General features: G+C 42.8%; 1 protein-coding gene across 3 annotated transcripts in view; it reads right to left on the bottom strand.

Annotated features, from left to right (window-relative positions):
- GSPT1 (G1 to S phase transition 1) overlaps positions 1-17,641 on the bottom strand; it is a 37,272-nt gene that overhangs the window by 10,261 nt on the left and 9,370 nt on the right. For all 3 annotated transcript variants that reach the window (XM_039233577.1, XM_039233575.1, XM_039233576.1), the window contains exons 2-11: positions 13,611-13,655; positions 13,461-13,502; positions 12,531-12,758; positions 11,505-11,538; positions 8,504-8,581; positions 5,963-6,143; positions 4,932-5,086; positions 4,423-4,563; positions 3,274-3,367; positions 2,176-2,256 (exon numbers count right to left, since the gene is read on the bottom strand). In XM_039233577.1, coding sequence (XP_039089508.1) covers positions 2,176-2,256; positions 3,274-3,367; positions 4,423-4,563; positions 4,932-5,086; positions 5,963-6,143; positions 8,504-8,581; positions 11,505-11,538; positions 12,531-12,758; positions 13,461-13,482 — 1,014 coding nt within the window. In that variant the 5' untranslated portion in view covers positions 13,483-13,502; positions 13,611-13,655. The remainder of the gene's footprint in view (positions 1-2,175; positions 2,257-3,273; positions 3,368-4,422; positions 4,564-4,931; positions 5,087-5,962; positions 6,144-8,503; positions 8,582-11,504; positions 11,539-12,530; positions 12,759-13,460; positions 13,503-13,610; positions 13,656-17,641) is intronic.

Genomic DNA, 17,641 nt, shown 5'->3' with positions numbered 1-17,641 from the left:
CTAAGGACCCCGCATAAGTGGAACTTTACATTATTTATCTCTTTGTGACAGGCTCTGTTCACTTCACACAACACCCCTGAGGTTCAGCCATGTTGTAAGCATGCGTCAGAAAAGCTGCTGGATCATACAATTAATCGATCTTTAAAATTCTGAGGAAACATGTTTTTCCACAGCTGCTGTGCACTTTTCTGTTCTTACCAACAGCATACAAAGGTTCTCCAGTTTCTCCACATCCTCCCCAAAATCTGCTAGTTTGGGCTTTGACAGCAGCCACCCTGACGGGGATGAGGTGCCATCTTGCTGTGGTCCTGACGTGCCTTCCCCTAACGATTAGAGACCTGGAGATCTCTTTCATGTGCTTGCTGACCATCTTCTTCAGACATGCTTAAGTTCCTTGCTCATTTTTGACTTGGGTTATTTTATTTTGTTGTTGTTGAGTTGTTTTTTAATTTTGAGAGACAGGGTGTGAACAAGGGAGGGAGCAGAGGAAGAGAGAGAGAGAATCTTAAGCAGGCTCCAAACTCAGTGCAGAACCCGACCTGGGGCTGGATCCCATGACCCTGGGATCACAACCTGAGCCAAAATCAAGAGCTGGACGCTCAACCAACTGAGCCAGCCAGGCACCCCTGGAGTTCTTGAATATTCTGGATTTAACCCCTTATCAGATTTATGATATACAATTACTTTCTCCCGTTTTGTAGGTTACCTGCCCATTAATTTTTTAATGTAAGATAGTCAGGCATCTGTGTCCTTTAAAATATCTAACTCTGTTCCACGGAGACTCAGCAGTACTAAAGTGAAGTGAGTTTTTGAGGCTTGCCTAACTCACAGGCTCTGCTACAGAGACCCGCCCGGTCATCAGCGCGGCTCTAACGAGTCCACCAGGACCCCTCACCTACAGCCACGGCCGGGCACTAATTCACGTGAGGACAGTGGATTGTACTTCTCTTCCTGTTGTGGTACAAAACTCATGAAATTTACCTCTTTCAACCATTTGACATTGTACAATTCGGTGGCGGCCAGTCGGCATTTCGCAATATTGTACACCCATCACCAGCATCTAGTTCCGGAACATCTTCATCACTCCAAAAGGAAACTGTGCCCTTCATTAAACAGTCACTCCCCATTCTCTGTCCCCTTGCCTCTTGGAACCACCAATCAATCTGCCTTCCATCACCACGACCAAACTACTTCTGTGACTGCTCTGTAGATCCACAATGAGCTCCATTTTCATTCACTGTCACCAGCATTCAATTGCGGTGATAAATACCTTAGTAAAATAACAAGAGACCAGGATAGGCTACTCCAGTCTCCAATGCATAAGGTCTCAAGAAACCTCAAAGTACAGTGTATAAGGTGCCAATTATACCTAAACATTACAGTGACAAGGGATCCTTTCCCTAATTCACTGAGCCTAAAATGAGCATGAAGAAATTCTCCCTTAGACTAACAAAACCCCTATTTGGAGGTTCTGATGGCTAAAGTCTACCTTCCTACACAGCGCCTTTGGAGCTGGGAGAAGGCCGCTCTGGGAAGCAGGTAAGAGAGTTCCTTAGTTACGTGTGTGTCGTCATCAGCAACCAAGCAGTCAGAAATCACACAAAGGAAGAGTTCACGGGGATTCTGCGTGTTTTAATGAAACCCTCTCCAACAGTAAACAGATTACAAAAAGGTAGGAAGAAAGAATTCTGACAAGACTCATTTATGGTAAAGGCAAATCCTCTTCTCTAAAATAGGTGAGGAGCACAGATTGGACACGTTATTTTACAGTATCCAACATAACTACATACAAGAAAAAAAAAAGGCCAATGAAACCACGATTAAACTTGACTTTTCATCCCTGGCCCGCTCGCTGAGGTCACATGGTAACAGCAACAGGTCACTTATCCACTGCAGGCCTCTACGTGGCTCTTGTGAAAGATAGAAGGCAACACTCTCTTGATACACCTTTCGGCTCTAACACGGGGCTAATGCTGGCCCTCCCCATTTGTCACTGCGTCCCTGTGACACACACCACTTACCCTGGAGTAAATTGTGTACTTGACATTAATAAAATGTAATCCTGGATTTTAAAAGTTTTCTGTTAACAGAAATCCCTACATTGTTTTTAAAAGTTCTAGCGCCTTGCTAACATTTTCAGGACAAAACGCAAGTAAGAGCATTACTAATTCTTACCTTGTTCGGCATCATCACAAGCTGCTGGCCTTTACAGATAGACCCTGATTCCAGCTTTCCCAGGACCACGGTGCCCATGTCCTGTTTCGATTTGAAATCAGAAAATTGAGATGCAAACTTTTATTACTACTCTACGACAATTCAACAACCCAAAGTGAAATCTTATGGGGCTTACTCATACAAGAAACCTTCAGCTCAAGTGGCAGAAGGCTTAGGATTAACCTTAAACACAGCACATGTAACAAATACTCCATATTGTTTGTCATCGGCACATGTACGATCAGAATACTAGTAAGTACGCCTGCCAGCTAAAAAAAGCGTGGTAATGGAAACAGCACCGAATTATACATCTGAAGATATGAATTATTTTGCTGAAATTCATTCAGATTCTCTCACAACTCTTGAGCCTGCTCCCTCGTGTGTAAAATTAGAAAAATACTCGTTCAAAAAACATAGCATGGAGCTAGTGGAAGAATCAAGTATTTGAGGAGGGCAAAGCATCACATACTGAGAAATGGTGAAGAGCGTGTTGGTGAGGCTGCGGTGCGACCCGCATTCCCATACTGCTGCTGGCGTTCTGAAGGCTACTGGCCCGTGTCCATCAACGGTAATGTGTAAGTCCTCTGGCTCCAGCAGGTTTTACTTGTATGACTTTCTCTCTACAAAATGATTACTGGCTCACTGGGGAACTGCTTAAATAAACTAGGCTGGCTGATTAAACTGCGACCCATCTAGATCACTGAACAACATATGGCCATTAAGGAAGACACCTAGGGGTGCCTGGGTGGCTCAGATGGTTAAGCCCCCGACTTCGGCTCAGGTCATGATCTCACAGCTCGTGGGTTTGAGCCCCACATCGGGCTCTGTGCTGACAGCTCAGAGCCTGGAGCCTGCTTCGGATTCTGTTGTCTCCCGCTCTCTGCCCCTCCCCCACTCATGCGCACTCACTCGCTCTCTCAAAAAATAAACAAATGTTAAAAAACTAAAAAAAGAGACAACTATGCTATGTTTTTTATTATCATGGTTATTTTGTAACTTAAAACACAAAACGATGACTTCACCTCCCATAAAACCCAATTTCTTGAACATTCGGGGTACCTTGTACTTATCCACAATTGGCAGCCTGATTGGTCCATCAACTGATCTATTGAAGTTTGGCAAATTATCCAGATACGGAATAAATGGCAAACCACTGAAAACAGAGTAACATCCAGTAAAAAGAATCAACATAAGTACCAAGAATTTTAAGAAGTTACAAGACTGTAACCTTCTACAAAACAGTTCTAATAATACTTCCATTCTACCCACGTACTCTCTCATTCAACCAATTTATTATCTAGTCCATCTCCTCCATTCCTCAGAAAAATAAAAATATAACAAATAGCTCTAGAGATATAATAAAAAAAGCTTCATCATAAACTTAAGACTTAGAAAATATTTTATAGCAAATGGCCTACATTTTGTAATAATTGGCTTTCTTTCTGCTACTTAATTTTTATGGACTTCTCCAGCTCTGAAATTAGGATTCCATAAAATCATTTCCCCTTTAACACTACAGTGTATCAACTGGGAGGCTTAATACTGCCAAGATAGCAATGGTCCCCAGACTGATCTACAGATTCAGTGCAATTCCCCCTGAACATCCCAGCTGCCTTCTGGGATAAGATGACAATCTGATCTTAATGTTCATATAGAAATTCAAGGGACCCAGAATAGTCAAAACCATCTTGGGGGAAAAAAAAAATAATAAAATTCAAAGAATCACACTTCCCAATTTGAAAACTTACAAAAGCTCAGTAATCAAGACTTTACGTAACGAAAAAATTAACCCAAAACGCAGCAGACAGACGTGTAACTGAAATAGCAAAAACTGAGGCAGGCTTCGAAGAAAAGAGGGGCGCAGTGTCCGTGCCTGTGAGGCAAGGGTGTCCTAAGGGTGTCCCCAAAAGCACAACCAGAAGAGAAAACAGACTGGATTTCATAAAAATTCAAATATTTTTGCTTCAAAGGACACCATCAGGAAAGTGAAAAGACAAGACAGAGGAGAAAATATGTGCACATCATTTACCTGATAAAGGACTTCTACCCAGTACGGAAGGAACCCTCCCAACTCACTTAGAAGAAGACAACACGATGACAAATTCAGCGAAGGTCATAGTATTTTTAAAGCCACAGTTAGAGAAAGTATTTTCTGAAATTACTTATGAAGATATAAACTTTTTCTGAAAAGAAGGAAAGGTTACTTACATGTACCAAGGGCAGAAATCTGATTGCTCTTTAAGATTTGCTCCAGTGAGTCCTGAGCAGGGCATGAAGTGAATGTCCTTTTTGGGATTGAAGCCAACTTTTTTCAAAAATGGCACTAGCTTCTCTTTACATTCTTCATACCTGTGAACATTTATAAATAACCCCATTATAATATAAAACAAGTGAACTCTAGTTTCATTATGAAACAAATTAAGGTTTAAAAATTTTCAATTTTTATTTATAGTTTTGAGAGAAAGAGAGCAAGCGAGCGAGCGCACACGAGCAGGGGAGGAACAGAGAGAGGGGACACAGAATCCAAAATTGGCTCCAGGCTCTGAGCTGTCAGCACAGAGCCCGATACGGGGCTCGAACTCACAAACCATGAGATCATGACCTCAGCCGAAGTTGGACATTTAACCAACTGGGCCCCCCAGGAGCCCCCAACAAATTAAGGTTTTGGAAAAACCGCAGGGGGACACAGCACGTAGCAGCAAAACAGCGAAGCTCACCTCTCGCTGCTCCAGTTCACCGTGGGGTCATCCATCTTGTTAATAAGCACGATCAAGTGTTTCACACCCGCCGTCTTTGCCAACATCGCGTGTTCTCTCGTCTGTCCGCCTTTTTCAAATCCAGTTTCAAACTCTCCTTTCCTAGCAGAGATGACCTATTCCAAGAAATCCAATAGTTTACGCTTACCTTTCCCATTCAGGTGTACCCTCCGAGCAGCGGAAAAGTCTTTCCTCTCAGTTTTATAGAAGATTTTTGCAAGAAAATCACAGTGAATGAGCTATATAACATGGGTGCTTTTGAACAGCACATCTAAATGGCTTAAAGTTTCTTCCGATCCTCCAATTTTCCAAAATCTCACATGCCATTGTAATTTGCAAAGTCACCTGCATGTGACTTCGGGCCAGCACGCTGACAAAGCGGACAACCCTGCAAAATGCCTGAAGGCCTTGAAGAAACAGATCATTTCTTCCTGAGTTGCAGACCCGCCACACACAGGGAATGTACAGAACGGATCGGGCGTGGCGTTGAACCGACACTAGGTTCTGACACGGTCATGGATAACAGCGACGGCAGAGACAAGATGGAATGTGTTTGCCTAAGTGAACCCAATGACAAAGACTGCTTGAGAGCGGGAGAGTGACACCTGTCACCGTATGCTACAGCTCGCTGCAACCTGCGTTCTAGCTGTTAGAGGGTAAAATCAAGCACTTCGCACTGCAGTGGGGCTGCTAGCAAATACACAGGCGAGGGGCGCCTGGGCAGCTCAGTCAGTTAAGCGTCTGACTTCAGCTCAGGTCATGATCCCGGGATTCGTGGGTTCGAGCCCCGCAATGGGCTCTCCTGGAACCTGCTTCGGATTCTGTGTCTCCCTCTCTCTGCCCCTCCCCTGCTCACACATCTGTCTCTCACTCTGTGTCTTTCTCTCAAAAATAAATAAACATTAAAATTTTTAAAAAAGTTTCTTTCCATCAGAAAACAAAACAAAACAAAACCAACAAATACACAGGTGAACCAGAAAGGTCTTTCTTACCAGAACAGCCAAATCAGCTTGAGAAGCACCACCAATCATATTTGGGACAAAACTCTTGTGGCCAGGGGCGTCCAGAATCGTGAAATGCTTCTTTTCCGTTTCAAAATAGGCACGGCCCACTTCGACTGTTTTACCCTTGTCTCGTTCTTCCTGATTTGTGTCTAAGGCCCAAGACAAGTACCTGAAATAATTTTACAAGAAGAGAAATACTGCTAAGAACGTAGGAGTTTCTACAATATTCTCCTACTGCTAAAGGTGTGACAAGGACATCCGCCTCACGTCCAGCACACAACGTTTGAATCGTGAACAGCGCAGGGGCGTCCGGCTGGCTTGGCTGGTGGGTCGTGCAATTCTTGATCTCGGGGTTGTGAGTTGGAGCCCCACGGCTGGGTGTTGAGATTACTTAAAACTTTTTTAAAAATCTTAGAGAAAAATTCATGGGGCGCCTGGGTGGCTCAGTCACTCGCATCTACTTCAGCTCAGGTCACAATCTCCTGGTTTCTAAGTCTGAGTCCCACACAGGGTGAGCTCGAGCTCCCCTTCTCTCTCCCTCTCCCTCCTGCTCTCCTCCCAGTCTCTCCTTCTGCCCCTCCTGGGATTCTCTCTCTCTCTCTCTGCCCCTTGCTCACTTGTACCCCCATCCCCGCTCTGGAAAAAAAAAAAAAAAAAAAAAAAAAAAAAAANAAAAAAAAAAAAAAAAAAAAAAAAAAAAAAAAAAAAAAAAAAAAAAAAAAAAAAAAAAAAAAAAAAAAAAAAAAAAAAAAAAAAAAAAAAAACTGGAAAAAAAAAAAAAAAAAAAAAAAAAAAAAAACCACATGAATAAGACTGGGTAGAAATGAAAAGTAATAGACTAAAACTTGTATTATTGTGATTCAAACACTTTGAGCTTTTACAAATATCTAGTCAATTACAGGTATTCCCTGATTTTTGAAAGTTCCTGTTAGGCCACTTCGCTTTCACAAAAGACCTACATTTAGTACCTGTGTTTACAAACTGAAAGATATTCGAAGAGGATTTAAAAAAATTTTTTTTACAAAAAAAGGTGAAAGGCAAAAACAGCGTTCAGCGTTCGTTCTGCAGCGAACTGTGATGGAGGCGGCGCGGCGCCATACGCTCCTTCCCCAGGCGTCTCTGCGGCAGGCGGTCACAGCTTTGACCTGTGCCTGCGCATCTGCGCAGGGGCTCCATTTATTTTGTCCCGAGGTATCAGAAAAGCCAGAGAGGTTCCTCTTTGGGTCTGGGAAGGCTCAACAAATGTTTTCCAGGGAAACTGATGACAACTGCTTCTTTGCTTTAGGCCATTGGCTTACAAAAGATTTGAATGGAACATTCTACTCTTGGATATACAGGGGAAAACCAGTATATATATTCTATAAGCAAACAGTATTTATGAACACAAGCTGACTACACAGAAAGACTACTTAGGATCAATGCCAGTATCACTGTGGGTTTCTACAATCAGCTGGCACGAAGAATAACACAAAAAAACGCTATTGAGGGACATTTTTCAAAAGCAGAAGCCACTAACTACCATCTGGGAGCAATGATTACCTGCTAAAAATCATTTCGGTACCTCTTTGCCATGTGAAAACGATTTATGTAAATTCAAAGCATTTGTAATAGGTGTTAATTTAGATGAACTCATCATCTATATTTTGTAGTATATCATCCATTTTTTAGTATAACATTGGTTGGGGCTTAGTTGGGGCTTTAGTATAACATTGGGGTGGCTTAGTCAGTTAAGCGTCCGACTTTCGCTTAGGTCATGATCTCGCGGTTCATGGGTTCGAGCCCCGCGTCGGGCTCTGTGCTGACTGCCAGCTCAGAGCCTGGAGCCTGTTTCAGAGTCTGTGACTCCCTCTCTCTCTGACCCTCCCCTGCTCACGCTGTCTCTCTCTCTCTCTCTCCTAGAAATAAATAAAACATTAAAAAAAATTAAAAAAAAAAAAAAAAAAAACATTGGTAAGGATCTTTCCCCTTAATACAGAGCAAAACAATTAAAAAAAAAAAAAAAAACAGAACAAAAACCATGAATGTCCCAGATAAATCTGAACTTTTACAAGAAAGGTAAGATTAGGAAAAAAAACCTGACCTTTTCTCTCATCTCTCAAAGGCAACCACTGTCAATAACTGTGTCCGCTTTTTTCTTTCCAGGGTTTATTTACATCGTTACTGATCACATCCTAACCACTATCATGTCACCTGCTTTTCTCCCAAATCCCACTGTAACCTAAGCTCTACTTCGAGTTATTACAGATTTGATAAATGCAATGTTTTGGCGGTTAGGTAACGACCCGCCAGATGGATGGCTTGGAATTTATCCTGCATCTGTGACTGACACTTGGGTGTTCCCAGATTCCCTGTGCGGCGCCAGAGTCGTCAGGGGCTGATCTACTGTGCAGTGCGAGGGGACAGGACACCTCTCCTTTGTCAGGACACCAGCTCAGACCCCATGCGCTTGTATCATAGTAGACGACAGAGGCACTGAGTAGGCAGCGTTTCCTTAGAAGTAATTTATAGTGCCGTCAAAGTTTACTATACCAGGTTTCTCTGTTCTTTTCTTTAGCTTCTCTTTCATATTTCTCAAGTGTCCTCTTGTCAACCATTCCAGTCAAATACCTGAAATCAGAGAAACAAGAAGTAAACACTTCACCACTCACCAACTACTCGGTGCACTTTAGGGAAACTCTGAAGCTCTTTAGGGGAATTTTGACTCCAGAAAACAGCTATTTTAAAATAAAGGAGCCACTGATGGATGCTCAACTCCTGGAACGTTTCAGAGGAAAAGGTATTTACAGAGTCTCAAGTTATCTCCCCACAGATAAAGGGGAAAAATAATAACTTCACAGCAGAGAATCCAGACAGACAGCACGAGAGCCTGTAATCCTGGCTGATACCACCAGTAGTAAAGAAAACACACTGACAGGTGCCTGGGTGGCTCAGTCGGTTAAGTGTCCCCCTCGTGTTTTCCACTCAGGTCATAATCCCAGGGATGTGGGATCCAGCCCCACATCAGGCTCCACACTGAGGAAGGAGTACGCTTGGGATTTTCTCCCTCTCTCTGCCCTTCCCCCGCCCCCTGCTCATGCTCTCTCTAAAATAAACAAAAGCAAAACAAAAAATAAATAAAATAAAAAAAAAAAAAAGAAAACCCATTGAACACTGACATGAGGTACCCCGGACAGGATGCTCTTAAAAGAGCAAACACACATCCTCGTGTGATAGTCTTGCCCAAATACATAGCCGCGATCTAAAGGTGAAAAAGTATCAGTTGAACCCAAACTGAAGAAGGTCGTAAGTAGCACCCTTCAAATGAGGAAGTCAGGGAAGACCAGAATGAGGCAATGTCACAAGCTGGAGAAGACCAAGATGGAAAACCGGAGGATGGGACATCTAAATGCAGCGCAGAATTCTAGAACCAAAAAACGCCACGTGTGGAGAAACTGGTAAAATTCAAGAGCCACGGTTTATAGTACTGAACCAATGTGAACATCCCAGTTTAATGACTGTACTATGGTTACTGAACACGGTAACGCTATAGGGTAGGCGGCAGGAAAGGGGTATGGGAACTCGATGCTGTTCCTGTAACCTTTCTTTAAGTCTAAAATTATTTCCGAATAAATTTCTAAAGGGCAAACAGAAATACTACATAAAGGAAAATAATTCCAACAGTGTTGCTCAGGCAGTTCAGTCTTATTAACCACGTCAATATTTAATACTTAATATTGTCAAAGTAAGATTATAATTTTTAAGCGATTCCTTAGTAACACTGGACTGCTTCCCTTGACCCAATCCAAACAAGGCTTCTTGTTCGAGCTCTCTCATCTCTGTGTCCTCTGCAGTCATCTATGGTGCACGCTCCTAACCAGTTGAGCACAGAATCCTATCCGTGAAAATGATAGCCCATAAGCAAAAAATATACATTCTCCTAAAACACAAAATCAGGGGTGCCTGGGTGGCTCAGTTGGCTAAGCGGACAATTTCGGCTCCGGTCATGATCCTGCAGTTTGTGAGTTAGAGCCGCGCATGGGGCTCTGTGCTGATAGCTTGGAGCCTGGAGCCTGCTTCAGGTTCTGTGTCTCCCTCTCTCTCTGCCCCCCACGCCCCGCTCATGTTCTGTCTCTCTTTCAAAAATAAATAAACGTTAAAAAAAATTTTTAAAAACAAAAACACAAAATCAAATGGGCCCAACACTTCCATCTACTGATAGCCTTAAGGATCTCTATTGAATACCCTATTCCAAGGTCTGCTGCAGAAATTTTTGGTAGTTGGCTAAGACTACCAACACGATTACTTAACAGTGAAGATATGCCCCCAAGATCCTCTGATGGATGGTACAGTTTAAAGAAAAGGGGTCTAATTTAGAAGGGATTAAAAAGATAATAATAATCTCGATCTCCAGACCCTGAGAGCAAGAGTTGAATGCTCTTAAGAAATTTAAAAACAAAAAGGAAGAAAAAGAAAAGAAAAAAGGAGTCACATGCTCCACGAACAGAACCAGCCAGGTCCCCCAAAACTGTAAGACCTTTTAATAAAAAAAAATGTTTTCAGGGGTGCCTGGGTGCCTCAATCAGTTAAGTGTCTGACTCTTGGTTTCGGCCCCAGTCATGATACCCTGGTTCGTAAGAGAGAGCCCCAGGTCAGGCTCAGCACTGACAGCACAGAACCTTCTTGGGATTCTCTCTCTCCTTCTGTCTGGCCCCTCCCGACTCATGCTCACTCACTCTCTCTCAAAATAAACTTTAGAAAACTGTTGATACTAGAATATATTGTGAAGGTCAAGCACAGTGCACTCATCCTTACATAGCTTCTATATATAACAAGTTACCTTAGCATGTTACCCAGAACACATGTCTGAGTGATGCACGTTGGATTTAAGAGCTGATGGGAAAAACGGGTTCCCCCCACATACCAGATTCAATTGCTGGTTTTGATTATTCCCAAGAAAATTATATTCAAAGCAAACTAAGATTTCCTATAATCCAGGAGTATATTTTAGTTTTGATTTTTAAAAAAATCTAAAACGCAGCTTTCAGAAATACGTTTAGTTAAAGTTCCATGAGAATCTGACAGTGATAACAAAAGAATTCTAGGGAAGGCCTAAAATCCCTAACAATGGGGCGCCTGAGTGGCTCAGTCAGTTAAGTGTCTGACTTCAGCTCAGGTCTTGATCTTGCTGCTCGTGGGTTCGGGTCCTGTGTGGGGCTCTGTGCTGACAGCTCGCAGCTCAGAACCTGGAGCCTGCTTCAGATTCTGTCTCCGTCTCTCTGCCCCTCCCCTGCTCAAGCATATATAAATATAAATTTATTTATATTTATATGCCTATCTCAAATATAAACATTTTAAAAAATGTAGAAAATACTAACAATGATCACATTGCAGAAATTTCATCTTAATTAACATTAGCTTTCCTTACAGGTAATGTCTTTCGAACTTTTTCAGGTGGCCTGTTTGATCTCCCTCACTTGACTGGTATGTTCGCAATGCCCAAAATTCCTTCAATCAAGTTAACCCTATTATTTAACAACAAATGTAGACTTACATTATCTGTCCTCCAATGGTGGACTTGCCAGCATCTGAAAGTAACAATATCATGAATAATATGCAAACCACGGTGTAAAAAAAAATAAAATAAAACGAAGCCTACTATATACACTAACACAACTAAGGGTACCACTTAGCACATCTATGTACATAATCTCAGTTGCGAATGAAGCTAAGACCCCTCCCAGCTCAACAACGATGTACTGCTGGTAAAGAATGTATAACGACTTTACTGATAAAGAAGAATTTGAACAGGCTGCTCTATGACCTTCAGCTCAGAGCACAGCAGCAACAGAATATAAATTACCCAAGGGACCCTCAGGAGAGAGCAGAAGTAGCCAAGGAGTTGTGCACTACATTTCGGTAGCCTGCCTTTTGCTTATTTTAGCAAATACAGGTGTTCCTTTACAAATTTCAGAGGAGTTCTTGCTACGAAAATAGCATGGGGTAGCATTATATTCAGGAGGAAGCAAAAATAAAGGGAAACAAAAAACACATAGTTCTGTGTTTTCTCACAATTCGAGGGATCAAGTCAGACGGTCAGGAAATGTCTGAGCCAATTAAACAGGGTTTCGTTTTGTGCTAAACCAGCAACCTGACAAGCATCTCGAAGTCACTTCAAATTAATTTCCTAGTCAGACAAAATTAAACTATCGAGGTTAGATGAAGCCCATAAAATAAACAAACTAACCGAAGTTGCCCAAACCCGTAAGCAAGTTTTCTGGGGTATAGTAATGTGTAAGTGTCACAGCACACTTGGCCGCCATCAGTGTGAATCACACACAAATATACGGAGGCTGATTTTCGTCCTGCTTCCATAATTACAACATTATTTCTCTGCCCAACCTTCAAAAACAAAGTGCCGGCAGTTTGTTGCCAGCTAAAAAAAAAAGCAAAACCCTAATGAGTTAAAACTAAAAACTGTTTCAGATGAACTCAGTTCAGATTCACTAAGCATCTCCAAGTAGCTGTTGGATGCACCCAATGGCCAGTCATTTCTTTCACTGCTACGAGGGCAACTTACCTACGTGCCCAATGAACACGACGTTCACATGCTCTTTTTTGGGAGCCCCTGGGGGCGCAACCACAGATTTAGGTTTGGGTATTTCCTCCTCTTCCTCCATCATTTCTTGGGTGGTCTCCTCTGGGGGTCTTCCATCTCCCAAGGAACCATCCCCCGGCTCCGCTTCGCTGATTTCTTCTTTGTGCTCCCATGATTCTTCTGGGGACATCTCTGTCTCCCCATTTTCTACTGAAATGAGACAGTTAACTTAGTACTCTGAAAAAGACATACAGCCTGTACTCTAAAACACAGATGTCTTCAAACAGCTAAAGGATCTTTGCATATTTAGTTCCATTTCCTAATTCCTAGTGAAACGTAAGGAAGGAAATCTTTCACAAAAGAAAGGGATGACGGCTTTCAAGCCTGGTCCCACTGCTGACACCAAAGCTGACATCAGAGACTACGAGCGACTGCGATCTTCACGAAGCTTCATTTCAATAAGGACACACAAGACACAAACTGGAGATGTCATCCCAGGGTCAGAGGACCCTGACAGAGGGCAAGGAGTAGAGTTTAAAATCAGAACACAGGATTTACGAGGGCTCTGCCTTTTCCTCCACAAGAACTTTAGCATCAACTTGGTTGATCTCCTTGGGAACAGGACACCCTTAACAGTAAGAAAGTTACATAAGGGAAGGAAACTTCACAAAGGAAATGCAACAAGCCCAAGTCCTTAACCTGACTTGTGCGCTCTTGCCCTCCGCTCTTAGGCGCCTGTCTGCAGGCAGCTGCCGTCCAGCTAGCCCGGCTCTCTAAATCCCAACAGCAGAGACTCAATGTCAGGTTTAAATGGAGGCATTGCAATAACCCTAACGCTTACATTTGTACTTTCTATCTTGAGAGTGAGAGGGTTTCATATTGCTGTATTAATACAGTCAAAAATTTTCTTACCAACAGGTTCTGAAAGTTCCATGCTAACAGCTGAATTTGAACCTAGACAAGAAATTGAGATATAACACATTTACAAAACAATTGTACACATCATAGACAACTTAACGTTTTCTCAGTTAAACATTCAAAGCCTCGAGCGTAGAAAATTACCTTCACATAGCAACGACTGTTCCTCTTGAAAAGGTTCCGCGGGTGCTGTTTAATAGAAACAAGTTCTATTAAAAATTAAGCCCTATGCATCCATTTGTGTTTATCTTTCAAGACACAGTAAAAACAGAATTTCAGTTCCCAACAAAAACCTCAATAACGTAAACCAACAGCCACCATCTCAGGTGTTCAAACTAGAAGTCTCTTTTTAAAAAAAATCTTTAAGGGGCACCTGGGTGGCTCAGTCTGTTAAGCGGCCAACATCACATCAGCTCAGGTCATGATCTCATCGTTCATGAGTTTGAGCCCCACGTCGGGCTCTGTGCTGACAGCTCAGAGCCTGGAGTCTGCTTTGAATTCTGCGTCTCCCTCTTTCTCTGCTCCTCCCCCGCTGGTGCTCTGTCTCTGTCTCTGTCTCTCTCACAAAAATAAAACAACAAATAGTAATAAATAAATAATCTTTTTCTACTGATTGGGGTGCCTGGGTGGCTCAGTAGGTTAAGCGTCTGACTTCAGCTCAGGTCATGATCTCACGATTTGTGGGTTTGAGCCCCATGTCGGGCTCTGTGCTGACAGCCAGCTCAGAGCCTGGAGCCTGTTTCGGATTCTGTACCTCCCTCTCTCTCTGACCCTCCCCTGCTCACGCTGTCTCTCTCTCTCTCTCTCAAAATAAATAAAACATTAAAAAATTTTTAAAAATAAATAGAATAAAATAAAATAAAAATCTGATTGTGGACAATTTAAAAACATTTTCATTAACTGAAACATATTCTTAAAGGCGTAATTATTCTCTCAATTTGTTTCATACAACTTTTCCTTCAAAGGTATTATAAAAGCAATGTGCAACCCAGTGCTGATCAAATTAATCAGATTTTGCCTAACCAATATCCATTATTTCTCTAGACTCTCCTGGAAGCTGCAGCCCAAGAAGTCTATGATTAGCTCTATTTAAGATTCTATAATCACCTGTGTTCTCCTCAAGGTCTTTGAATCAATTCTATTTGATATCAATAAAATAAAAAGGACAGTAACATAAAGTCCTTGAAATGCAAATGATCCCTTACAACGCCTCAGAAAAGGTGATTACAATGCCAGTTTTGTCCTGTATTAGAATTCTGAGATCAAACCACAATCCCGTTTCTACAGCTGTCACACTACAAATCTACTTATGACATCAGCGGAAGAGGTGGAGGAGAAATCTACACTGACACCCAAATCTGTAAGTTTATTTTTTATATCTAAATGATACCCTAGTATCAAAGTGCCCTTGCTTCAAAAAATCTCCAAGATACCAAAGGTATCAGAGAATTTGAAGCCACCCGAATTCTGCACACCAATCAATAAAGAGTAAGGTGTTCATAAACTGCAAAGCTCATAGTTAAAATCACCGCCAGAACACCTATAAGCCAAGAAAATTTCGGGCCCGGGGCGCCTGGGTGGCTCAGTCGACTAAGCATCCGACTTCGGCTCAGGTCATGATCTCACGGTCCGTGGGTTCGAGCCCCACATCGGGCTCTGTGCTGACAGCTAGCTCAGAGCCTGGAGCCTGCTTCAGATTCTGTGTCTCCCTCTCTCTCTGACTCTCCCCTGCTCACAATGTCTCTCTCTCTCTCGGAAATAAATAAAACATTAAAAAAATTAAAAAAAAAAAAGTTTTGGGCCCAATCTTCAGTAACATGAAGTGTTTAAGGAAGTAATTTCCTGTTCCTGAAAGGTAAAGGGCAACCAACCTTTTCCGAGGAGGAAGTGACATGCTGAGTGTCACCTGGGAAGATCAGGGTAGCAAAGAGATGATAAGGGAGGGAAAGAACACCCCTGCCAGGAGGACCACCACCACCACCTCAGGAAAGCACGTCACGTGAACAAGTGAGAGTACGACTGGGGAGGAGGGGTGAGTGCAAAGATAACAGAGGCTTCATCTAACAGAAGGAGGAAGAGTGAAAGGTCTACGGGGACCCCAGCCTACGTGATTAGCAACATATTAACAGAAAATAAGAAAAAAAAATCATTTGAAGGGAACAAGAATTATACTTCAGATATAATACAGATTGACCTTTCTTCATTTCCCATTTCAAAGAAAAGTTTATGGGTAGGGTAAAGGACAAATTGCTCCATTTTGAGAGAAAGCCAGGCAGTGCTAAGGGAATCACATCCTTATGCCCCCCGAGCGCTGGAGGGGACAGAGAGGCGAGCACTGAGCCGACCCCAGCTTCCTGTGCTGGCTTGTCACCTGAAGCTGTGTGATGCAGTTATTTCATTGGAATTAGGGACAGGACATGCCACCCACCTGACAGGAATAAACAAGGGAATACATTTGTCCGGTGTCTATTAAATAACTCCTGGCACCAAGCAGATACTCAACGTGTGAGTCTCTACCCCCGAACATGCACGAGAACAAACTCAACCCTATCAGCCAGCGTGACTGAGTATCAAACGTGGGCCAGACTGGACATAAAGGCTCACGCATCCACAGGCAGCTGGAGATGGGGCCACATTACCTCCGCCTGATTTCTAACAAGCCCTCGTGTGCTGACTCATCAGACCCTCCCCCCCCACCCCGCCCCGCCCCAAGTGCCATGAAACAGACAACTGCCATCACTCCGGTCTGACACTCAGACAAATCCCACTAGGCTTTTCCAAGTTAGGCGAGTACCAACTTGCCTTCGTCAAAGAGCCCCTGCTGAAAAATCACTCAGTGCAAGTAAACTGAGTCAGCAAGGCAGGAAAGGGACGGTGGGATCTGCTGTCAGGCAATAAGACACCCCAACTGTGGCTGACCTTTACAACATCACACACTTCGCACCCCTGACTTCCCGGGCCCGCACTGGCTCCCAGGCTAACGCATCCACAGCACTGCAGAAGAGGGTGAGGCGCGTCTCGGGGCAGCGAGCCCAGTCACGGGACGGCCTCCGTGGCTGCAGCTCACGGCACCCTGAAAATGTGCTCCTGCTTTTACTTTTCACTACATCCTCCATTCGCCATATGTGTGCCTTAAGTCTGTACAGCTTACGGGGCACAGAGTCACATACCAAAAACAATGCAGTGCTTCACACGTACACTGATGATATCAAAGGGCCCCCAATGTAAGTTGACCCAACTTTCCCAAGGTGGAAAAAAGCTTTCCACACATTCAGATATGGATCACATTATAACGGCAATGCTAGTGACATTTGTGAACTATTATTTTTGGAAAAATGAACCAGAATAATCAGATATAGCAAGATGTTCTTTTAAATTTAAACTTCTCGGGGCGCCTGGGTGGCTCAGTCGGTTGGTGTCCAACTGCGGCTCATGTCATGATCCTGCTTCGGATCCTATTTCCCTCTTTCTCTGCCCCTCCCCAACTCGTTCTCTCTCTCATTCTCAAAAATAAAAATAAATAAATAAACAAATAAATAAAAAACCACTTTAACTTCTCAATATACTTGTACCCAGTCTTCTCACGCACACACACTTACAGGCAACCTTTTCCAGCTCATTCTACTCAGATCATGTTCATACTGCATATCACCTCCTGACATTACTGGCTACTAAGGAGCCTGGGCTTAGACTACTTCTGGGCCCAAAGTCATTTGTTCACGGTTAGCAAACATGACCGTGATTTCTCAAGTCCAGCACACTTCATATCTGCTAGTGAAAGAACAGTAAACCTCCCAAGGAGTGAGGAGTAAAATCACGGTTTCAGATTTTCCAATGGTGTTTCCATGTTCAGAAATATACCCTGGTCAAGTGTTCGAAAGAGGAACAATTCTAACAAAGGGGGAAAGTTATCAGAGTGCATCAGTGAGTAAAACTGCGATGCCCCAAATCAAAAGGAAAAGTAATACTATAATTTATGATAAAGGAAGATTAGTGAACTGGCTGTGATACTAGGTATATTATCACAAATTTGAAAACAAATGAAAGATTTCACCAGAATATTGTCACACAAGAGTACTGCCTATAGTTTAACACAGATGATAATCTGAATCTTAAAATCACTAGAGAAAATTTGACCTTGGGGAAATAAGTCAGACACAGATCATCACCTGTTG

The sequence above is a fragment of the Hyaena hyaena genome, unplaced genomic scaffold, assembly GCF_003009895.1.
Source record: "Hyaena hyaena isolate Hyena2069 unplaced genomic scaffold, ASM300989v1 scaffold_76, whole genome shotgun sequence".
NCBI classification, from domain to species: Eukaryota; Metazoa; Chordata; class Mammalia; order Carnivora; family Hyaenidae; genus Hyaena; species Hyaena hyaena.
The sequence above is the reverse complement of the archived record's forward strand: the minus strand, read 5'-3'. Positions and strand labels throughout refer to the sequence as shown.